Source organism: Diadema antillarum, unplaced genomic scaffold (assembly GCF_040938485.1).
Source record: "Diadema antillarum isolate AM-2024a unplaced genomic scaffold, OU_Dant_1.0 scf00000208, whole genome shotgun sequence".
NCBI classification, from domain to species: Eukaryota; Metazoa; Echinodermata; class Echinoidea; order Diadematoida; family Diadematidae; genus Diadema; species Diadema antillarum.
In genome coordinates, this window is record NW_027271097.1 from 1620587 (window position 1) to 1646220 (window position 25634).

The 25634-nt window shown below is 38.9% G+C and overlaps 3 protein-coding genes across 3 annotated transcripts in view; 2 read left to right on the forward strand and 1 right to left on the reverse strand.

Annotated features, from left to right (window-relative positions):
* Positions 1–3158, forward strand: part of LOC139724234 (uncharacterized) — a 57145-nt gene extending 53987 nt beyond the window's left edge. The window contains exon 33 of the mRNA XM_071635377.1: positions 251–3158. Coding sequence (XP_071491478.1) covers positions 251–471 — 221 coding nt within the window. The 3' untranslated portion in view covers positions 472–3158. The remainder of the gene's footprint in view (positions 1–250) is intronic.
* Positions 3159–7800: 4642 nt separating this feature from the next.
* LOC139724201 (transmembrane protein 121B-like) lies at positions 7801–8730 on the forward strand. The gene has a single exon (XM_071635345.1). It carries the CDS (start codon positions 7801–7803, stop codon positions 8728–8730), a length of 930 nt encoding a protein of 309 aa, XP_071491446.1.
* Positions 8731–18935: 10205 nt separating this feature from the next.
* LOC139724202 (ribonuclease P protein subunit p20-like) lies at positions 18936–24121 on the reverse strand. Its single transcript, XM_071635346.1, has 4 exons — positions 24082–24121; positions 21321–21402; positions 20558–20606; positions 18936–19584 (listed from the first exon to the last, which is right to left on the reverse strand). Exon 4 carries the CDS (start codon positions 19385–19387, stop codon positions 18953–18955), a length of 435 nt encoding a protein of 144 aa, XP_071491447.1. The 5' UTR covers positions 19388–19584; positions 20558–20606; positions 21321–21402; positions 24082–24121; the 3' UTR covers positions 18936–18952.
* Between the last annotated feature and the right edge of the window lie 1513 nt (positions 24122–25634).

Sequence of the window (25634 nt, forward strand, 5' to 3'; positions counted from 1 at the left end):
GACTGTTGATAGGCAAAAGGATCAATTTTAGCACTCCTGTGTGCCCTAGAAGCTACATCATTTCTTAACATTTTTTCACCTTTAATGTAATGCTACACATGGAATAAGCCATATGGTGGATGCAGGGGATACAGTTGTCTGGCTGGCAACAAACTCTGTTTTTTATAAAGCATTATGATTAAAGAAATGTGAGAATGCTATTAAGATGCTTTCATGCTGTATCATCATGGTTTTCTCCTGCCTATCCCAGTGCGTGGAGCCTGCCAGCTCCGCCACAGCGTGGTGATGAACAAGTTAAAGAACCGCCCTCCCCGAAACGGTTTCTACATACCGCAGTGCAACGGGGACGGTAACTACGAGACCCTGCAGTGTCTGCACCCAATGAACGCCTGCTGGTGTGCGGACACACTGTCGGGCAAGAGACTGCGCAAGGCGCGATACGACGGCAACATGCCTTCCTGTGATCCTTAGATAATCGCAGACCACACCTGAAAGGTTCCTTCCCCCGTCCCCCCAAAAGAAAAGGATCAAACATAAGGACTGTTGTAAGAAGATATCTTTTTTTAACGTTTCGGCCTAGGCAGTTGATATGCGTGATTTGTTAGTGTTTATCACGATAATTTCATGTTTCGTATGTGAGCCACAATATTGCTAGAGGCAGCATAATTAAATAAGTGAGTATTGTATAGACTCAAGACTACTGAAAAGAAATTGACGATGACTTGTAGTACAATGCTATGCAACATTTGAATATGATGGACCATGAAATTGTAAGTCAGCCATCCTAAGTAAACTAGGAGGTAGTTACATCATTTGTGTTTTGTGCCATAGTATGCTGTCAAAAGTCAGCCACATGTATGTTGTGATGTGAGAAAGTATAACTCTGTGATTTAGAATTATCACATATGACTCTATGGTGTGTGGTTTTTGTTTTAATTCTGTGAATATGTACATGTCACCACTGCAAGCCTCTCTGAATCGTTATTTTATGAGATGATCCCAACATCATAGCAAAGTAGCTGTTTGCTTCACATCTAGTATTCTTGTCGTTTTCTTCTTGTTGAAATCTTTATTGTAAATTTTGACATAGGATGCCAGATGCACATCAAGTGAAATCAGGAAAATCTCAGTCAGCTCTTGACAAAATGGATTGTCCAGTTGTACTAAAATTTTCACTTGGAGTTTGCTCCAATTTTAATAATTTTTTTTTTTTAATTCTCTGAACCCACACATGATGACAGTTGGTAAAAGATTGTCGAATTTTCCTCAAACTTTCAATGATGTGTTGCTCCAATGTTATTATTATTTTTTTTTTGGTATTCTTTGAACCCACTTTTAAGAGTTTTTAGAGTTTTAAATAAGCTGTCACTTTAGAAGAGAATGAATCTTGCATCTTTTCACAGCTTGCAGACACTATGAGTGATCAGTCACAATATGTGATCGTACTAAAAGTCTACCATCATCTCTGTCCTTTGTCATTAAATGGGTAGTAGTTCTCACTGTATGAAAGAAAAAAAGAAGATGGGGGGGGGGAGATGATGGACTGTTTTTACTTTCAATTGTACACTGATGCGTCTATCTTTGGAGTACTCCCTTGGCACAAGAACTGGCATATAATAAGTTTAGTACAGCAACAAGCTTCTCCCTCAGAGTTTGGAGATGAATTCAGGTAGACTCGTGGAAGAGAATGAATGAATGAATGAATGAATGAATGAATGAATGAATGAATGAATGAATGAATGAATGAATGAATGAATGAATGAATGAATGAATGAATGAATGAATGAATGAATGAATGAATGAATGAATGAATGAATGAATGAATGAATATGAATGAATGAATGAATGAATGAATGAATGAATGAATGAATGAATGAATGAATGAATAAATGCATAGATCAGTAAAGAAATTGTAGATGAATAAATGAATTGCCTCTGATGTCCACAGGGATATTCAAATTTCATTCCCCCTGTTTTTTACATCTCTGCCTGACTCGATAAATTTGGTCACAGGAATGAAGATATTCACATGTTATTCTATGCTTCCCTGGATGATAGAATCATTGTCACTGAGATGTCTTGTGCCATTGTATAAGGTATGTTATTATTTACCTATGTATGTGAATTGTGTACTGTTTGGATATTTTCATCTATGTATCATTTCTTTGTACCACCATATACTCAGAAAACTGATATTGCCTCTAAATCCCTTTAACATCTTATGTCAGAGAAATTTATTTCATAATTCAAATATACTATTTTAGGGGAAATGTAGCAAAAGTTTGATAATTTTACTCATTCATTTGCCAACTTCCTTTCAAGATTAAGCAGTGGACGGCTTTACAATAAGTAACATTAGGCTTTTTCTTCTTTTTTTGTATATTATTCTGGCTCGTGAAAAAAGACTCATGTATATCTGTGTTGTAATTTTCCCCTCCCTCATGTTTTATTTTCTTTGTGCTTTGTTTGTTTATTTACTTATTTGTTTTTGATTGTTTTGAATGGTGGTAGTCGTAGCCAGGGCTTCAAAGAAGAAAGGGAATCCCTGCATCAGAAAGTGATTACAAGGGTTTCTACAGTTTGTGATGTCCATTTATTGAATTCCTGATTCCAAGAGTGTGGTTTCCTTGATATGCATAATCTTGCATGTGAAATGACACACAAATTATTATATGAGGATTGTTGATAAAGCTTATTTTTCAGACTTGGAGCCAACTTGATTTCATATTACTAACAAATGGTATCAATGTTTTCTTGAGATAGATGGCCTTGTTTCTGCTTTCAAGCTCTTGATATTTCTTGAAGGGATGGACGCTGGTGCACAGACACCAACATTAATTGTAATCATATAAAATGTTTGCATTGGTATTGTTGGTTTTTACATTACTTTATTTTTTTACAATAAGAGTGTGAGTATTTTGTGTGGATACAGACAATTCCTACGTAAGTCCATGTAGGCAAGATATGTGTCAATATAATCAAAACGCATATCGCTCTTAGTACTCATGATCTTGTTATTACTCTATGCAATATTTTCTATCATTTTTAAGGACTATCAGTTAAAGTTTTTATTTTGGCTACTGTCTTCCACTTTAATGCTTCGACTTCATGATCCAAATTCTAATGTCCCTGAGATTGTTTGAAATAAAACGTCATAACGACATTCCCTCATTTGGAATCAACAGTCATGTGGTCTTGTTGTTTGCTGATTGATATGATGCTGGAGTCAAAAGGGGTCTGAGCTTTTGATCCTAGCAGAATCTTCATCAGAGGCAAAATAACAAACAGGCAGGGACAGCAATCACATTATAAGGACTACACACAACAAGAACAGTCAGGGGAGGGCTAGGGACACAGAGCAAAGAAAACAAAAGCTGAGGGTAGGAGGTCACAGGCAAGGAACCCAACAGGTAAAGGGAGGGGGATTAAGAAGGGTGGACAGACAAAAGGCAGAGGAGGGTCAGTGAAGATCCCCAGATCTGATACTGGTGTGGAATGATGCGATAGTCAGTTTGTGAATCAACAACTTCTGTAGAATTTAAGGTCTTTCTCTCCTAAATGATTTGACATATTTACATACCATTTACAGTCAACCTAACTGAAGTAGACCTTGCACAAATCGGAAAATTGGCTCTGAGTCAAAGATAAATTTTACTGAGATGAATATACCGTGTTGGTACTACATGTATTGTGTAAGTAGAAGTTCTTATTAGTTGAATTATTTTCTCCAGTCCCTTTGGATTCAACTTTACACTTTATATGCGAGGTTTACTGTACTTGTGTGTGTGTGTGTGTGGTTTTTGTTGTTGTCGTCGTCGTCGTCATCGTCGTTGTTGTTGTTGAGTGGCCTGTGTATCATACTCGGGTTTTCCCGTCTTGGAATGCCAGAGCTTGATTATAGACCGATTCTGTGACGCGCTATGTGTATTTTTGGCATGGGCAGCGCCATCAACGCGGTGCCTCAGCCGACCCCCCCCCCCCCCCCTCTTCTCTCCCTACCCCTCTCACGCGCACGGAATGAAAAACTGATGCATGGTTGTTTTAGTCAATGGGCGTCTTGTACTGAGTGCGCGAATGCTTGCTTAGTGCGCGAACCTTTGTTACAAGTGCGTGATAAACATGTTGCCCGGGGGTTGGGGAGAGGAGGGGGGGGGGGGGGGGGGGGGGGGTCGGCTAAGACACCTCAAAATGAGCTCATGGCTGCGCCCAGTGCCACAAATTGTCTGCTGCCCTCAACGAACCCGAATCGGTCTATAAGTAAACGCAGCTTCTCGTCCCTCGCAAATGACTTCTTTTTATTATTCGTTAACCCGTTTTGGGCCGAGATCTTTGGACAGTGAGTATACAACGTCACGTGATTTTCTGTTCCAATCTGCACTGGAAGCACACAAAGACTTCCACATGTTTTGCTGCAGTTCCAACATGTCCGACAGGTGCACGCTCTAATCCCAACTAGGATGAGATCACAGAGAGGAAAAATCTCCAGCGCACGTGCGTTGGTCTAATAGCGAACTTTAGATCTGCGACGCGAACCCTAAGACGACGCAGCCTCCCGAGTTGAACGATGGAAACAGCTGCCACGCGCATGTGCAGAACACCATTTTAGCCTAACAACGTCGTCTTTATAGCGTTCGCGTCGCAGATCTAAAGCTCGCGTCTGATGCTTTGATGACGAGGACGTCGCGAACAAGCTGTCCGCATGAATATAGTGGCGGCTTATAAATGAGCTTTGTAATAGGAATGTGGTACAGTTACCAAGGCAAATCAATAATTCTTGCGTCGAGATGTTTTTCATGCAGTGTCTGACTAATCGCCGTGGTAAGATAATCGATGTTTATTTACGTCGATGGAAGGTAATTTGTCGATCAGTTGCAATATAGTGCGCCTTGGTACAACTTTATTACGAGATAAGCTGGACGATACCTGTTTTTACAAAGAGTAATTTTGGGACACAATATTTTGTTGTTGTTGTTGTTGCTGGTTTTGATTTTTCTTCCAATCTCACGAAGTTTTTCTCAGGGAGTCGCTTTCTAGGACTCCAATCTCGCCGTATAATGTGATAGTTAAAACGTGCCGCCCACCAAACCACGTCATATAGCAACCCAACGCTCCTGAGAAGTTCTGCACTTGCTACTCTCTGCAGCTAGAACAGGTGCTTGTGTTAATCCGTGTCTTTCCGTCTGCGCTGCGTCAGACGCAGAGTTTAGCAGGTGTTCCTCCATTGACGTCATAGAAAGAGGTAGAAAAACAAGGTACAAAGTAAGGGAATTGTTCGGGTCGAAGTGTATTCATAGATCAGGTTGGTAACCAGGATTTCTCATTAATTAGTAAATAACAAATAAACAAATAACAAATATACAAGTAAACTGTAATTGCCATAGACACCCACACACACCCACTCGCACAAAGACCAAGAACCTGTCGGTGTGCATGATGGGTTTAGGTTTACTTTCGACTCGCATTTGACTTGAAATTATACCACTTGATATCACTGAAGGTCTTGTAAAAGACTCCGGTTGGGGAATGATATTGAAATCAGTAAAACAAAAAATCAAAACAACACGAAAATAAAAGCTTAGTGAAGTTGTTTGAATCTATACGATTATTTAGGTGTCATCGAAATAATCTGTGTGACGTCCTATGGCCCCGATAAATTGAACAACAAAAAATAAGGAAAATATCTAATATCTTAAGTATTAAGACAAACATTTCTTTCACGTGATCTGATGTGTAATCTGCTAACATTACATCACGTGTTTTACATCTGCTTCGAAGAATTTTCTTTTCTTTTTTTTTTAAATTCTCACCTTATAGACAGTTGTTAGTTGCAGCTGGATGGAATAAGTTTCTGGTGCAGCTGCGGAAAGTTTTTGGTTCTCAAGTTGCGCGTAAAATTTAAAAGGCATTATGACGTTCTGTATTGCCGTACAACCCGTCAACAAAATACTGAAGTCCAACCTCTATCACATCTTTTGTTTGTCAATTTGCAAGAAAAGAAAACTGTAGTTGTCCGACGATTCGGGCTTCTATGGAATCCAAAGCAAACAATGAAGAAACAACCTTCCCGCCGGATGTGACTAAATCGGGGGATTATTCTTGCATTACACACAGACACACTCATAAAAAGAAGCACAGCCGAATTTGATGAATAATGATGGTGATCTCTACTTCACATGGGATATATCATAGGCTATATAGGGGGAGGTGAATATAAATGTGTAGGAGATCTGAGAGTTGAAGGTGATTGCTTTCTTGATCTCGTGGCAAAGAGTTCAACGCACGCTGGGACGCCTCCGACAGTTATTCAGATACCTTGGTCTATGCCTCAGGGAGTTCTTCACTCAAAGATTAAGGGATGTTTCGGTACGATATTTGACGTCATAAATAAAAATCCTCATGCAATCTGATGATATTTTAGTGTCTGGTGTTTTTTAACAGGCTTGCTTCGGAATTGGGTTAGACAAGGGGTTAAGTCACTCAAAGAGATCTGAAGACATTTTTGTATGTCAGTACGCATAATCGTTTTGTCTGGAAAGGTGCGTTAGCTGTGGTGATGAAGACAACCCGCGATTAATAATTCGCCTTCGCGCAATTACGGGCAGAAAGGAACGGCAGCATTATCTCCGAGTTCAGGTCGCTAAGCCAATTTCCCGCCAAATCACCGCAGAGACAAGCAGACGATCGCCGAGTGTAAGACGCCGTCAGTCAACGGGGATTTGTTGAGGAGAAACGTTACGTAGACCGAATCTAGCTCACAGGATCGGCCAACGAGAGGAGCCGGGGAATTGGGTGTCACTGCGTGGTTGCTACCTGTTGTCATGCTCATTATGATTTTGATTCTCAGACGGACTCCAAGCCTGAAAAAGCAGTTCCTTCCGGCGGTCTGATTGCCCATTCATTCACTTCTACATATCATTAATAATGGACCATTACACTCTCGGAGAAGCATCATTTTGATCTGTTTGAACCGCAATCTTTCGTGTTTATCCTCTGATGCATTTATGATAGTTGAAAGAAAAGATTTCATTCTCGCAGTATAATAGTTTTGTTCCATCAGAGTCAAATCATCATAGAGACTGCATCGGATTACCAACAATTTCTTGAGAATTACTGAGTTGAAAAACGAAATCAACTCGTGCTCCAAGACATTTTCGTCACAGCACTTGTCCTTGGAACAATGGATCCATGTATTGTCTGACTTTTAAAGTGTTACATACATTTACCGTGTTATAAAAGCTCAAGTGCTTTAACATCGTACATCGACTTTGCCTTGAAGTTTTACATCGATGGTAACGTGTCTTCACAAGCAGTGATTTAATTTCTTCGACGGAATTGTTTGCGTCTCTGAGAGATCTTAATCTTCTTTGGCATTCTCCATCGGCACTCACTGGACCCTCGTAGATGCCAACAGAGAAATAACCAATATTCCTACAGCGCATGCTAGTCTTGAAACGTTTCAAACGTGGTTGGGATGAAAGGAAGGATCGGATATGATGTGTAATTTAATTAATTACAGATAAGGTTTAGATGGTTCATGGAAAACGGAAGATAATTCCTAACCTGCGTGCCCCATTTGGTGAAACAATTAAGATTATTTGTTAACAAGTAGCCAAACATTAATTTACGTATCTCATCTTGACGTGTTGACGAATGAAACTGCGATACTTTCGCAGAAGGAATATAGTGGGTCCTTGGGCTTCTGGTCTCCTTAGAAGCTAAATGTTACGTGAAGAGAACTCCGACACTGTTTGCTTGGCGACATTGTGAAATTGGTTGGATTGTACGCGTAGCTTTGAAAATATGGCTGAGCACGTGCGTTCATTTTGTGTTGACGTCTTTGTCAAGGTTCTCTGCCTAATCGTACTCATAGCCCAAAATGTCCTCATCGACTTCTATTTGATCCGTTTTGGGACTGGGACCGGATTCAAGCGGGGCTACATCTGGGTGATCTGCGACAGTCTGGTCATCGTCTTTTGGAGTGTTGCCTTCGTGATGGTACGGATCCGCGCCAATCGTCCCTACCCGGAGATCCCGAAGAAGGAGCGGCAGTTACCGAAGGAGCTACCATTCGCCTACTGTTCGTGGCTCGTCTATGCCGGCGTCCTAATCGCGAAGCTAATCAAAATTTATAACAGCACTGAACATCCGCAAATCACGTGGTGGTTGTCGACCTCGGATATGCTGACCATCGCGGTGTCGATGTCGGGTCTCATCTTCATGCTGCTTGCTTACAGCCATCACGAGGACGTCGAGAACGCCAAGTATCGCCTGCAGATCCAGAAACTCGGCGCCGTGGTCGGCCTTGCCATCCTGGACACGACCGACCTCCTGGACATGCTTCACGCCGACTCCGACCTCCCGTTCCACTTGCGGGCCGCCATTTTGGCGTTCGGCTGTATCTGCATCGTCCTCCCCGTGTTCCCGCTATTCGCACTGCGACTCATCGCCGCCAAACGCAGCGCACACCGGCGGAACACCGACTCGTGGGAACAGGTCTTTCTGCTAAAGAACGTGCTCTTCATGATTCTCGTCGACGTACCGTATTTCGCACTCCGGTGCCACCTCTGGCTCGACCACGGTATGTCGGCGTCTGTTTTCCTCACCAAGAACCTCATCATGTTCCTGAGGGGCGCCTTCGATCTCCTGGACGAGGTCAAAATCTGTAGGAGAGACAGAAAGAAAAGCAGACCGCTCCTCGAACTTGGTCTTGTTGTACGTTTCAACAAATAAAGTGACGTCCTCCTCGTATTGCTTTGAAATCTTCAGAGAATATTATGGTAAAATCGCAAATTTGGAATGCTGATGATGAAAATGTAATGAATTTGACGCAATCCAAAGAAGAAGTATGACTGCCAGTGGTGAGAGCGAATTCCGTTGACTCTGCCAAAACATTGTCATTGTGCTTTGAAAAGTAACCATGGATTTGATGTGGATCACACGCTGTTTTGATATCATTAAATTATTTTTTTTCACGTTTAAGTACTGATGTGAAAATGTGAGAGTGATCCTCTCAGCGGGATTACTGATGCGATGCGGTATACATGCTTTCACTCATCGGCATAAACAACAAAACGACAATGTTCCCATATTTTGTCTGTTTGTCCGGTTGCCGCAAACAATGTGCGGTCGCAGTCGTGAAAGTGTCTTAGCATTGCAGGTGAACTTTTTTGCTCATGAAAACTGTTTTCCCTTTATCGAACACTTTTAATGCAATATAAAATGTGACTTTATGGAAATGTTGGATCATGCCGGTTCATGAATAATGTGCAATGTTGTATATGATATTATATAAATGTAATATTCAAAACTCCATACCGACAGTGGTAGGCGCTTTATCCTTATCGCATGTAGTTTTTTTTTTTTTTGAATGGTCTTTAAACGATTGGTTCTTGGGTTCTAAACGCTTTCAATAGTATAGACAGTGAAAGTAGGAAATAATTCCTAAGTCTTAATTCAAGCTTCAAGCTTTTTGTCACGCTTTGGCTGTACCAAGCATCATAGCATACGAGCACTGTTCATAGGAGCAGCCAGTATCATTGCGATCTCCATTTCGCATCAATAATTATTTGCTTCATATTTATATCATAAAATCATTCTTATTCGTGCAAGATCAATATCTTGACATCGAAAATGACATGAAGTTGGGTATTTTTTTTTCAGTTGACTTTTGGTCTTTGATGAGAAAAATGAGACGAACAGACTGTCAAGCGTTTTATCAAATCGACCATTTATAAAAAAAAAAAAAAAGTAATGCATTTCTAATACTTCTAATTTATTTTCACCTAAAATACGCAGATTGAAGAAGGAAGTGATGCCATACTCCCACAAATCTCCCATTTGTTTGCACAACTATTATCGTATAGAATCGTGCTTTGGCCGATTAATTAGCAACTGCGGACACTTTTGCGCTCACTATTTAATGCTGCTATAAGGTATATTACCATCACTAGGACAGCAGTAATATTACAACTGATTGACAAATTGCCCTACATCGACGTAAATAAGCACTGAATTGATCAGTGTTTTAGTAGTAGCCATGATAAAAATCATGGGCGTACATACTCGAGCAGGATTCGAACCCACGACCTCCTGATCACCGGACAGGCGTCATCTCCACTAGACCACCGAGCTTTCGCCCGACAGCAAGTGTTGGTTCTAATCCTTATAGCATGCAGCGGGTACTGCTTTTTGTTATTCAAATTTATGAAGTTCTTCCGTCGAGATGTTTTCATTACAACTGATTGACAAATTGCCCTACATCGACGTAAATAAGCACTGAATTGATCAGTGTTGATCAACACTTGCTGTCGGGCGAAAGCTCGGTGGTCTAGTGGAGATGACGCCTGTCCGGTGATCAGGAGGTCGTGGGTTCGAATCCTGCTCGAGTATGTACGCCCATGATTTTTTATCATGGCTACTACTAAAACACTGATCGATTCAGTGCTTATTTACGTCGATGTAGGGCAATTTGTCAGTCAGTTGTAATGAAAACATCTCGACGGAAGAACTTCATAAATTTGAATAGCAATAATATTATTCGATGCAAGTGACATCTTGTTCTTATTGGTTTCTTGTCAAACAAGGATGTGACGTCGAAATTTTTGTTTACAGTTCAAAAGGACACTTTTAGTGTGGTGACGTAACATCATCGTCATAATCGATGTCATTTTGAGTATGTGTTTGCAAGTAATAGCACAGATTAGTGAAAACACGGGAGACAATATAGAATTCCATGACTTTCATATGTTTCAATGTTGATGAAACCTCTAAAGATTTGTCTGATTTCAATCACTTCATGAAAGCCAACAAGTAAAAATGAAAAGTCTCTTATTCCAGTGTAAGCAGAGAAAATGTCTAGGAATGTAACTTTTGTAAGTCATTGCAATTATGTCAAACACTAAAATTGCTAACTTAAGCCACTAAGGTCATGTTATGTAAACTGTTAATTAACTGTCTAATTGATAGCTTCATTACGGCATACTTTGCTCGCCATGATATTCATTTACAAGCATGTAATATGTCCCTGTGTGCGTGTGTGTACGTGCGGGTTTGTGTACGAATCGGTTGCGTTACAGCTTTTAAAAAGCATTTATCACGAATGCAAACCGACCATAAAGCTTAACGACTTAATCTAACACAGCACCGCAATGTAGTCTTACAACTTGTAAGATTTGATGATGTCGTGAATCGTGATGTGTTCCAATAAAGAACAGCGAATGAAACAATGTAAGAGAAGTGATTGGGTAATTTATTCTGTATACGAATGCACATTTCCTCATTGTCACCGGTATCATAAATAACATCATAGTCTTCTTTATCTAGGGTAGCCTCCATCAGTGTTGCCACTGCTCTACCAGAGGGCCCAGCCATTATTATTACCATAGCACTGCCGGGTACCCATTTATACACCTGATGGGTCAAGGAGAGGGATATACGACGGGATTTGAACCTGGGACCTCCTGCTGAAAATCAAGAGTCCTATTTCCTATTCCACAGTGCCCCACCCAGTTGAAGAACATTATTATTCAACCGCTAGTACTCAACATTCTCGTATGATTGACATCTATATTCATAATTATAATAAAGTGCACAGTATTTGCCCAACATTTGTTTAAAGCAAGAGAATTTATTAATCGGAGGGGTGAAGGTTGAGGTGTTGATTTTCTTCAATATGTCTCCCTCTTGCATTCATTAAGATACCCGTTGGGAACGGACTGATTTTGCTACAACACGCATTTCCCATAGACACCTGCCCGAGTATACTCGGGACTCGTCCTCAACGGGTTAATGCCTTGTCCGCTTTGGATTATACTAACATAATTTCGGAGCTTGGGTATTTGTTCCATGTTCATCGTGTCACTGCCGGCAACCAAGGATAGCCTGGTGGTAGTGTCGCTGCCCGGGAAGCAGAGGTTCGAGTCCCACTGGTTCCTCTTTTTCCGACATGTTTGTTAAATTACAGACCAGCAGTTGCGATCTTACAAATCTTATTTGTAGAGGGAGACATATTCAAGAAAATTCACACCTCTACATTAATGTATACTTGTGCAATTAAATAATCTCCGTGGGCAAATATTAGCTGTAACACTTTAATGTAACAATGACATTAAATGTAAACCTCCTTCAGCATAATTCCGTCACTGGTGATAAAAAGGTATACTGTTCCATTTGGTAACAAACCAATCTTCTACCAGACACTTAAACCATCTTAAGTACAGTGTACCGGCATTGGGTGCATTTTCACACATTGTTCACACGCTGCAGTCTTAACGCGTTGAGTTACCAACTTCCGCTACCGGGTTCCGCTACGACTGCATTCGCAGGAAATATTTAACCGGTGCTATTACAGCAAGTTCATCACGCCATTTTAACACCTGTTGTTTGTGTACAATGTACACTTGACTTGGCATCGTACTCTGTCCAAAGAGGTCGCACTGTTTTGTACCTATATGTATGTATGTTTATATATTTCTCGCGTATCCATCTGCATGTATGTGTGTATGAATATTGTACATTCTGCCGCATGTGAAATGTTGCACAGCGAACTCACCTTTATGCATGCCAGTCAACGAAACAATCTTGGCAAAACTAGACTCGTACAAATACAAACAAATTCTATTGGATATGCTGTTTATGAGTTGTTACATTACATGCATTTTGTAACATTTTGCAACAAAATTGATTGATGAAGTAGTATAATGATATCAGAAAAAGTTGAGAACAAAAACTTAGCAATAAGCAGAAACTATGAGATCCATTGTCATATTTTACATGGCCAATCAACTTATCCATAACACATTCCATAATGCACACTTTCAATTACAAACTTGTCTAGGATAATTCGATATCCACAATCATACTTATGTTTATATCGTTATATTCCTATCAAGATATTAAGAGGGCAAATGCATATCCAATGCCCGTACTATCTTTCTGAAATGATAATAATGATAATAATAATAACAAGCAGGCCTGGCAGGCAAAATAATGTGCACCCTGAACATAACATAATATTTAGCTGTTGTAACTTGGAAACAATGTCCACCAATGAAATTTGAATTTTAAACCCCCCCCCCCCACCCCCCCCCCAAAAAAAAAAAAATAAGCAAAACGGAGATAGTCGTTATTGCTACTCTCTCTCACGGAAAATCTAAGTTTAGACTCGTCATGAGCGATTTATTTCCTTAGTCGTCGCTTACCTGCCAGCCATCTTCCTGCATTGATAAATCCGAGTTACATCTTTGCCTTAGAATTATTATACAAGAATTCTTTTAAAACTGACCTATTTCATTTTCGTCTCTTCTCACATCACTCGGGCTAAAATTGGAACTAAAAATAGTATTCATGACGTCCGTATTTTCTACAAATTTGATTTTGTGGCTTATTTCACTTATTGGCAGAGAGAGAGAGAGAGAGAGAGAGAGAGATCTACATGCACCGTGGCTTCATGAAGCTCATAAGGGAATATCTCGACTATGATCATAAATTGGATTTAAGGGTCACCAAAACCATGACGATTCTAAACTACAACAAAGCTATTGTTTTTCCCATTGCTGAAGCAATTACCAGTTCATTTCATATTTCATTCAAGAAAACTAAACAACTTGCTAAATATTCATGAAGAAAAAAAGTCTTATTTTAGATTCAGTACTAGTATATTGAATGAAAGCAAATCAAAGCAAACAACACAACAGTCACGTGATGCTTATTCAGCCAATCGCAAATGTGTGTTTATTTTTATTGATATTGTATATTGCAGACAGTAGCCTAACTGTCAAACAACAAGAATACATAATCACTCGTCGTTATCTTAGTCATATGAATGTGAATGCAACAAAGCGATTCATCAAAGCGAAATAAATGGACCGCAGAGAAAATCAAGTTGAGGGGTAATAGATTCTAGGAAAAACTTTCAAATGAGCTCTTCAAAGTGAGTCACGGCCAAAGTAACCGCATAGTGCTAATTCAATCACCCACTTCTTCCCGTGTAGTGTCATGACATTCCAAAAACTTAATCACACGCCCTGAAAGGTAGAAACCTCTTTTGTTAAATACCCTCATACATGTATAATTATCGGTTGATTTGCTCATGTACGCGATGAAACGCACTAGAGCAAAATTATTCTGTTCATTGCGGGGATGATTGAGGATTACAGTGAAGATTAATATAACCTGTTCGTGACAACATTATCTTTCTGAGTCCCATGACATTACAAGTGATCATATGCGCTTCTCTTTATGTGTTTCCCCCTTTTTCAAGAAAGACAGAAGCAATGCATTCGTGTTCATTCCTCAATGCTGCGTCCTGAAATTATACCCCACATCCGTATCCGGGCAATTACCCCGAGAGGGCAATTACCCCCCGGCTAAATACTGGTTAGTGGTAAGCTTAGAGTAACGATTAGGGTTAGGGTTAGGGTTAGGGTTAGGAGTTTGAGTTAGGGATAGGATTAGGTTCAGGATTAGGATTAGGATTAGGGCCAGGGGAAGGGTGCGGGGTAATTGCCCAGGGGGTAATTGCCCTAGACCCGTGATGCAAATCTTACAGTAGATAAGAGATACGATGGAAAACAAATAAAAGTAAGAAAATACAGGAAATTGAATCGAATTGATTCGAAAGACACTGGTGGAAGAACGGAAACAGGACAGGGGCCAGCAATTCGATATACGGTAGTAAGAAATGACGAAACAACATCAAAACGATATGAATCAAAACCTTAAACTAAAAAAAAAAAAAGAAAAAGAAAAAAAAAGAAAGATGTATCCCTCCACCCAGCCCCACCTTCCTTAACTCACACAAACTGTTCAAGCCTGCCTAAAATGGCCGCGCAAATCTATTGATAGTTATGGCAGTATGGACGAGCTGCGAGTTTTCTGAGAGGGGGTACCTTTTACTGGCGCGGACCCACACAAAGCGGTCAGCGTCGAGTCGCCTGATCACCTAATCATTTCACCCAATAACCGGCCGAGTCCTTCCGCCGTAATTACGGCAGATGACTCGGCTTCCGATTGGCAGGTTGACTTTATTACCGCCGATCGGGGGCACTCCCTGCACACACTTTCCGCCAAGTGACGATGATGAATCTCAGATTCCAGAAACGTAAAGGCTCCTTCATAAGCGATGTTTTGTTTTCTTTTGCTTCTTTTTCCTTTTTTTTTTCATAACAGTTTAAACCACGCCGGTAGGCCAATTTCTTTGGTTGAGGCTGCCATTACCATGTCGTCCTCAATATTCATTATCATATATTTTTACTGAAATTCAGTCAGATGGTATTTAAGTTTTTTTTTCTTTTTCAACGTTAAGATTCCTGCATTATTTTCGTGACTCTGTACAAGGCGTCTTCCTTTTTAAGGATAAAACACAAGGCTTTATACTTTTATTGTTCAATAGATAAAAACTATCTAGAGCACTCTAATGATTCTTATATTCCCTGTCAACTATCTCAGTTATTTTTCTCTCTCCCCGAGAAACTTTATGATGACAAACACTTGTTGTTGCCTTTCAATTTTATCGAATATATCAAATACAGCATTATAGTATATCTTTCAAAAATTATATACATTTTCTATTTAATACAGCTTGATTATGATCATTTTTTTTTCACATAAATTCCTACGATTCAGTCATATTTTTCAGACCAGGCCCGTACAAAAGTTTTTGTATCTGAGTTGATCATTTGAAATATTGATAGTACTTCTTTAGGCAACGCATTCAACAGGTGCAAACTTGGCCTCTCTCCAAGATCGGACCGGAACTTGGAAAAGTACAAAAACAAGAACAAAAGACAACAAACAAACAAACAAACAAACGAACAAAATCACATAAAACAAAACTGACGCAGATATTTTGACAAATCATACCTTTTGACCAAAGTTTTCTGAACCATGAAGAGACTAGAAACAGAATTATCTCTCGTTAAATATTTAACTGCTGGACGTGTTTTCCTTGTTTGTTTTTGTTTTGCAAACATACACGAAATTGTTACTTTCAATCATAAAGATCTTTCCACACAGATGGTTGTAACTTCACAGTCAAGGAAAGTCGGAGCGAAGGGAAAAATACAAAACCCTTAGGAAAGTTGAGTAGAAAGGTATTTGCGTAGCACCTTAAAATTACAAAATAAAACAAAACAAATCTACATCTTGTCTTGATATACAAAACATTGATCATCTACCACATCGGATTCTCTTTCTACGGGATACACTGGCACTGTGTGTATCAAATTATTGTGGAATAGTGATTGCTCTAGTTTCGAGATATTATATAATATAATATATATATATATATATATATATATATATATATGTATACAATTTATAATGATATGATCAGATTCACAATGAACTAAATTGAATTTTTATTGCAAACCAAATATCAAAATATCTTGAAATCTTTGTACAAACAAAAAAGTGAAATTTGTCGACGAGGTCACGACCCGATACACACATCCCATCCCTTGTTATAGTACCGGTGCAGACACTTACCGGTATAGTACCGGTGCTTACTTGCAACACGGAAGTTCAAGACTGTCCTGGTCTGTTTGTTTGTTGTTGTTCTTGTTGTAGTTGATGTTGTCGTCGTCTTTGGTATTGTTATTTTGTAATAGATTTATGAAGTTGTAAGCACTTATGTAATGAGATTGAAGTAGGTGTTTTTCTCATTCCAGATGAACTGTGTTTTGATGATAAGTAGATACTGTCCTTCATTATAACAGATATCAGAAAACTTAGACACGTCTAATAATCTACTTTGATTACCTGAAATAGTAGTAGAGAATAATTTCTTAAATGGTGTTTTTTTCCAAGGTATGGCTCTCACGGTCGAATGAAAACTTCATTATGTACATAGTAAGTTTTGCAAAACAAACTGAAAGTTACTGTACATGTATGTTGGACCTGTACGGGCATTTATTCTAGAAGTCAATAGTAGATGTCATAATATAAGAACAATACACTTATCTACATTAAATACATTGTATACACCCCACATACACACCAACTTTTCAACGGAGTGCTGTGCCCTACGCTTGGTACTGAAAGTCATGTTTTGTTCATTTAATCTAGCTCCCTCTTGTGTTCTCATCCCGTAACCATGATTTATCACTCTCAATATTCCTCACTGCTCTTTCTTCCTGTTTTTCCAACAACTTTCTCACACAAACACATTAAAAAAAAAAAATGCATACATACACGCCGCACAGTCAAAACAATCATTAATGACTTCTTTAAACAGATATAAAAAAAAATAACATGAATGAGGCATGTACATGTACAGTTGAACCTCTCGTATCCGGACAAGTCGGGACCGGGGCTCATCCGGATAAGGGATTTGGCCGGATACGGGAGACTCAATGCTTTATACATGTACATACACATACACATGTACTGATGTAGCCCATTGTAGTACCATATGTAGTAATGTGTATACTGCAACCTTTTCATTGTTACATTTGGGGATGTTTGGGGATGTTAAAATGTCTGAAGGTAAGCAATTTGGAAGGAAATTTGATGTAATATGTATGTCAATCATGTTGGAAGTAATATGTAATTCATGTGTGTTTGTGTAGGAGTTCTCAAGGAGTTGGGAATCCCCCTTTCTTCCCGTATGTCTTTATTTTTTTTTTTTTAATTCACGGCGAGATTGCGTCCGTATAATAGAGAGATCCGGATAAAGGGAGGCCGGATAATAGAGGCTCAACTGTATTTACATTTCAGAACATGATGAAATTTAAAATTTTATTGGATTTTTGATGAAGCCACAGAGGAATTGCTGGGATCAATCGCATAAAACAGCAACAATCATGTCAATGTCTTTTTGTGAAATCATAGTAAGCAGATGCATGAACATGATTCATAGAATGTACCTATTTTTTAAATACGTATCAGGTGTGGGTCCAAGAATTCCATAAAAGGGGGGGGGGGGGGGTGCATGCCCCCCATATTTCCTTTTTATTTCTTTTGTTTTAACAAAAAAAGGAGATGCACCTGGTGCACCCCAATCTGGATCCGCCGCTGGGTATTCTTTTTTCTATTGACTTTATGTGCAACATATCATTGTAGTTGACACAAAATAATTTTACACTGCTGTGCAAGAGTCTACATGTATATGTACATGTACAGTATGTGATTTCTGACTCTGGTCTACCATAAACTTGCTCAGTACACTCCCTGACAGCATTTGTATCAAAAGGATATCGAATACAACTGTACTTCCACAAACGTGACATGACACTGTATAACTTGAGTCAACAGAACCCATCTGCTTTAAATATTTCACTGAAATTAGATCCTGTGTATGAATGGCAAACAACTCTGTTCTATTCTTTCTCACGCACATACTGTTGTACATATCACAGACAAACACACATGAAGGAATTTAAGTTGCATACCATAGTGGGCTCTCCTTATGATTCACACTTGTACATTGAAAAGAATATCACCCTCTACGAACATTACAGAGCGTAACGAGGTTCATAACAGTATGCCTTTTTACATACACATTGTATTTTTGTTTTCCATGTCGTAGATTAGTATTCATAGTAACTGATTCCACAATTCTCTACAGGGTAAACTCATATTTCGCTGACTTAAAGAAATTTGGTTTAGCTTTGTGTTCTGTTCTTTGAGCACTAGACCACACAATGGGAAAAAAACCCCACAGTGACGGTACTACAGCATAAGTTTCAACTGTATCTTATTGATAGCTTAATGAAATATGCATCTTCCATATGTACAAACTTTTGCTCCTACTGCCTTCCTTGACAATCATGTTTTCTAGCTTTCATTAATGATGATTCAATTTCAAGAGCCCAATATCATAAATGACATAATTTCAGAACAATGATGTGAGTGCACACTTGTTGTCATATCACCCTGCAATCTATTCATTTGCTCCTGGCTGACTGCCAGAAACATATGACTAATGATGGCATGATGATGTCACAACTAAGTGTCATGCACTTGCACTGTCCTCTTTTGTACTCGGTGTTCGAAACAGTCGAATATGGACTGCCGAGTTTGTGCGTTCTCGAACGTCAAAGTCAGCATCGTCGCACAACGGCTCCACATCGTCGACAAGATCGACGGTGTCCGTGCTGACGGCCAGCTGCAGTGTCCCTAGAGCCCGGCTCTCCAGCTGCAGGGCGAGGTTCAACGCCCGGTTGATGGCAGCGCCCAGTCCATGGATGTGAATCTCCGCTTCACCGGCATCCAGGAGTTTCTCACAGCGTTCCAGCTGCCCGGCGAAATTCGACTTCCGGGTCACGTAAATGTCATTGGTTCTCTTGGGCAGGCGACGAGGTTGGCGCTTGCGGAGCGCTGATTTGTTGAGGTCCACTTTCTGTTTGGATTTTGGCAACTGTTCCTCCTTATTGGTATTCGAAGCCATTATAGCAAATGTCACCTCTTTTTCTGTCTGGAAGTGAACCGTTTGAAGGTTGAATTGCAAACATAGACCAAGTTCACTAGACTCACTTCAGGTTTGGATGCGAACTCAGTATTGAGATCACAATAACTCTAGCCTCCATGAAGCGTTGAGATGAAAATTATTTTGTCCCCTTCCTGGACTTCATAGTCTAGTTCCCCCTGCAAAAGAGAGAAAAAAAGGATGAAAATACAGTTGAACCTCTCGTATCCGGACAAGTCGGGACCGGGGCTCATCTGGATAAGGGATTTGGCCGGATACGGGAGACTCAATGCTTTATACATGTACATATATATACATACACATGTACTGATGTAGCCCATTGTAGTACCACATGTAGTAATGTGTATACTGCAACCTTTTCATTGTTACATTTGGGGATGTTTGGGGATGTTAAAATGTCTGAAGGTAAGCAATTTGGAAGGAAATTTGATGTAATGTTTGTTAATCATGTTGGAAGTAATATGTAATTCATGTGTGTTTGTGTAGGAGTTCTCAAGGAGTTGGGAATCCCCCTTTCCTCGAGTAATTATTTTTAAAAAAAATCACGGCGAGATTGCGTCCGTATAATAGAGAGATCCGGATAAAGGGAGGCCGGATAAGAGAGGTTCAACTGTACACAGAATCACTGGACATTGTATGTACTATAGAGGAAATGTGTTTGCCTCCTTGAATAATAACTCCAATTGTTTGTCACTTCATGTACAGTGTATAACTACACATATCTACCATAAAATTTGTTTCTTCTCTATTATGTTGCAGGATAATGGGTATGTCCTCTTTTTTCTCTTTTGCTTCCTTCATGTTCTTTCTTTTTCATCCTTAATATCACTGAATTTTTATGATTACACCGATTCCATTGTTGTTATTGCTACTCGTATTCATTTTTTCTGGTGTTACTTATGCATTTACTTATTGAATTAAACTAGTGAATTTGAAGTTTTGTAGCAGAAAGCAGTTTGCACTGTAACACATATGGAATATTTGTAGTATTTTCTGCCTCTGCATTCTAATTGTGTCTCTTATCGTCTTTCTTACTTCCACACAATCCTTGATAGCTCATTCGTGATGAAAGCTCTGTACATTAAAAAAAAATGATTTATAATCAATTGATAAACAGTCATTGTCACTTACCACCAATTCCCAATCAGCGTCATTCACAAGAACCAATATTCCTGGTCGCCTGTAAGCAAACAACATTCTATATGACATAATTTGTTTTCTCTTGTTTCAAGACCTGTGAATTACATGTACATCACCTATATATTATATGTACTGTGAAGCACTGTTGAGCATCAATTAACACATGCTAGGTATATACTGTACAAATGTATATATATATACATATATAATATATAGATATACATTTTGTACTATCAATTGGTCATTTATTCATCTACAGTTGACTTACGTTTACAGAAAAGTCTTCAGGACAGGCAATTTTCTTTTGTTACAACAAAATTTAGTTACATGTATTTAACACAAAAAAGATAAAGTATACAAAGACATAGTTTATATAGATGGTAATTTTGGGACCTACATATTTACTTCTTTGGAATGGGATTTTCGTTATAACCATGCTCATTATAATGGGAGTGCACTGTACTTGTTTGTTTGCTTGTTGTTTCTTTTCTGGTTGTAGGCCAAATTATCGCTGCTGTAGACTGCAGAGTATTTCAACTTCCATTGGTACACAGAAAAGTTGTTCTGTTCGTATTTAAGTACATTGTATCAATGAAGCATGAATCCACGACTGGTGGATTAGTGTGTACACTGTACACACATGCCCACACACATATTTGTACGATTCCTAGGTATGCTTTACCTAAGGAGTAGAGAGGATACCTATGTAATCCACAATTTTAAATGCTAAACATCATCTCAAGACAATACTTACACCGTGTCTCCCTGAATGAATAACTCGGGTCTCTCCTTCAGTAGATTGTCCTTAATCCAAACCAACAGTCCCTTTAATGTCCCTATACAAGAAACATACATGCTCATGATCAAACAACCAGTGCTTTGCTTAAATAGAAAAAAAGCATCACAAGTTCATCATGTTGGGTATTTCATTATGCATTTTGTAAGTTTTTTATGACAAATTGTTTTAAGCTTCAAAAATCCTTGCATCTGATTGGCTGAGAGCAAATTTTGTCCAAAAAAAAATATCTGACAAAGCGCTTGATGAAATGCCCCCCCCCCCCCCCCCCCCAAATGTCGTACAAATGCTTTCTGCGGTGCACAGCATACTGATTTGGTCCATGCCCATTGTAATTCTATCAGTCAATTACCCTGTCACATTACACACTTCAGGGGGAAAAAAATGGAAATACAAGAAGAACAACAACCTGGACAAGAAATTGTAAATCACCAAATTTTGTAAACTCAACTTGAGCACATAGTGAGTCCTATTAATATGGAGGCAATGAAGACAAATAAAAAGTAGTTTCAACCAAATTCCTGCATTATACATGTATTTGCTCATCCAACTTTACCAAGTTTTGTCAGTACAATGTCAGGTACATGTATGTAAAAATTTCTGATAGTTTGCTAATCCTGTAATCCTAAATGTATGTACTTTAATCTGCTAACAATCTATTATCTTATCAGCAAGGAATTGCCATACAACGGACACTCAAACGCAGAGGGAGTTATACATAACGTTATCGTATATCCCAGTACACAGAGAGGATGGTGGTATACTTTAAAAAAAAAAGAGTATTAAAACCAAACAAGACAGACAACAGCAAGTTTAACATGTGTCTTGGTAGCAATGGACCAAGTATTGGAAAGATGTAATAAGAGTATGCTGCTGTCAAATTTCAGATCAAAACTTCAAAATCTAATGCTGATTTTGTTAGGTCCTTTTTCAAAGTTTTTCATGTACACTTTCGATTTTCAACCACTGGTGAATATCAGATGTACTGTAATAGATCATTACCTGGAACTGGAAAATCAAAAATGCACTGCATTTCATAAAACTTATGAGAGGATAGGTACCGAGGGAAAAAAAACCAAAAAAGAAACTAGAAATGTCGCTATGGCGACTGGTATGCCTCCGCCATAATGCATGATTCTCCTAATAGGTCTATAGTACATGTGGACAATGTGTGATTACATTTTCACAAAATTGGCAAAATATTAAAATGACATGTTTGTCACAAATGTATTGAATGTTTACCTTCCTTGACCTATGTTTAATTGGATGAATAGGAGAGCATGTATTTGGGGATTTAAGAACTTTAACTTGACTTTGACCATTTCATAAGTTTATGCACTGAGTAATTTTCAAGGTATGGAGAAAAAGCGCAATTTCTGTATTGAACAGTAAATTGTTATCATTTTCATCTGGCCTTTGATTTATAAGAGAAGCACTGTCAGGCAGAACATACATAAATTCAGCATGTACTAAGTTTCAAGATAACTTGAGCCACTTCCGAGATATGGAGAAAAAAGTAAGTTCAGCACTTTCACTTGATCTTTGACCTTTTGACCTTTGACCTTCTTGGCAAAAAAAAAATCCCAGAGAATCTCTATTGGGTTAGACATGCATACATCAAGTTAAAAAAAAAAATATCCTGCTGGCATTGCATAAATATAAGGAAAATAGTAAGATTTTGAAGTATTGCCCTTGACCTTTGACCCCTGACCTTTGACCCCATGAACCCTAAATTCCCTAGATAACCACTGCCAGTCAGTAGATGCATATACACTATGTTCCATGAAGATACCTTGAACAATTTCCAAGATACAGAGAAAAAAGTGAAATTTTAACATTTTACTTGACCTTTTGACCTTTGACCTTTTGACCTCATGACCCCAAACTTTCACCAGAGAATTTTAATTGGGTAGTACATGTATACACTAAGTTTCAAGAAAATATCTTCTGGCATTGCATAGATATGGGGGAAATAGTAAAATTTTAAGCATTTGACCTTGACCTTTTGACCTTTGACCTTGAGCATGTGCACCCAAAAGTTGATAGGCACAACTTCACACCCTAATACACATACATGCCAAGTTTCATTAGGATACCTCAAAAGGTTTTGGTAGTTACCCTGTCCACAAAATTCATTATGGACGGACGGAAGGACGGACGGACGGACGGATGGACGGAAGGACGGACGGACGGACGGACAACCCGAAAACATAATGCCTCCGGCACCACTTCGTGGCGGAGGCATAAAAACAATCTTCAATAAGAAACTTAGATGCAAAGAGCCAACCCTTTGAACATATGAAAATCATAAATGTATGCCAAGCAAGGTTTTACATGCATGCATTTTTATTTTGTCCTTATAAAACCAAAAAGGTTATTTTCTATTTGACTATTTGAATGAAAATCACAACTGGTTAGCTGAACATCAAATCATGTTTTCAGTCTTTTCCATTTTGTTTTTGTTTTTGTTTTATCCATGTTGGGATGTTTATATTCAATTATTTTTCGAATGTTCAACTTTGAAACCAAAAATGCACCATACACACAAGAAGAATGAGGTGATGAGATGCTGAATCATGGGGTACTGTTTTGCAAGTACTGATAAAAGGGATTTTAAACGAATGAATCATTTCCAAGCACTATCACACACAAATTGCTAAAAGAAAAAAAAAGGCAAAAACCCATGATACATGAAGACTACAGACTGCAATACACTTACACTTTGACTCTCCTTTTTTCAGAGTGACGGCATGATGCTTCACCTTGTCAAACAAAAGTTCTGCACCTCCACTTTAAAAAGCAAACAAAGAAAATTTACAATCTATACAATAGTTATACATGTACCAAAGCAAAATACTGTTTAGGCCTACCTGTCATTCATGACACATCCCATTTAAACCACAAAAAAAAAGAGAGAAAAAGGAGAGGTATCAGAGTTGACAGTTCACCATAACTTAAACAGATCCATATTTCTTGTGGCTGATCAGTTAAATGGCCCTCATACAGAAATAGTGGTGGGTATGCAATGCACTTTCTTTTGTTTTGCATACTGTAAAACGAGGAATTTTCGCGTGCATTTTAATTTCGCGAATTTCGTGAGTGCCAAGATTCGCGAAATTAAAATGCACGCGAAAGTTCTTGTCTACACTACATGCAGAGAATGCCAGTAGCAGTTCGCGAAAATTTCATGCCGCAAAAAAGGCCGTCGGCTCCAATTCGCGAAAAATTCATGCCGCGAATATATCATGTTTTACAGTACATTGTAACCCACCATTGCACCATCACCATTCAATCAAACTCAACATCAAAGTATTAATTTCTGTCAGTTCCTCTGTCTAGACAGCTATGAATTTGATATGAAATTCATTTGTTTTTGAAACTGTTGCATAGTGTTCTACATGTGATGTATTGCTACCTATAGTAAACAAGAATAGCATGCAGCATGATCTGTGATCTAAATTTTCCTCTCTTAAAAATATGCTGATGACTTCATGTTGTTGTGTACACGCTATTAATTATGGATTTAAATTTATGCCGTCATTGTCGATGAAGTGTCATGGATGATGGATGACAGGGTTGAGTCAGATATTTACTTGAGTTTTGCATTAATCTAGCAATGAATTTAAAGCAGATTAACTCAATCTTGTGAGTGCATGGTAGGGTAATACCACTAGAAAGTTCAGTGAGACGTGTCCACATGGCATCACACCTATAACGCCCCGAACGGTTCACATACAGACATAAGATTGAACTAGTGGGACTAGCAAAATTGATCCGACATTTACTAGGTACAAAAACTTAGCTAGACCCTACAATGGCAATTTACAAACACTGTAAGAGCGTTCTACTTTCATGGTTTTGTTGCTTGAAATGTTAGTTAGTGAGAGAGGGGGTTTATATTCACCTAAATTCCAGATTTACATGCAGGTCCAAATTGGCACAGGGCGCTGCCATGTTTCTGTCATAATCAAAGAGGGGTTTAGTCGCAAGATGGCGCTCCGGCATTTTTCCATGGCACACTTTTTGTCTCGCGCGGTACCCTGAGAGATTCGGGTCTCTGAAAATTTATGTTTATTTTAACAGTCCGATAAAATGTGTAGAAAATGACAGGTACCATAATTATGTTGGAGCGATGCTCAGCCGAAGATCTGCTTTAAGATTAGGGTGAGAGTTTACTCAGTTTAGGATTAGGGTTAGGGCTAGAGTTGATCTCGGTGTCCCGTAGGGTAATAAATGATCTGAGTAAACTCTAACCCTATATTAATCCTAAAG

What these genes read in the sequence shown, in the direction of transcription:
- LOC139724201 (XM_071635345.1), top strand. Translation starts at nt 7,801, where the DNA reads ATGGCTGAGCACGTGCGTTCATTTTGTGTTGACGTCTTTGTCAAGGTT.
- LOC139724202 (XM_071635346.1), bottom strand. Translation starts at nt 19,387, where the DNA reads ATGGCTTCGAATACCAATAAGGAGGAACAGTTGCCAAAATCCAAACAG.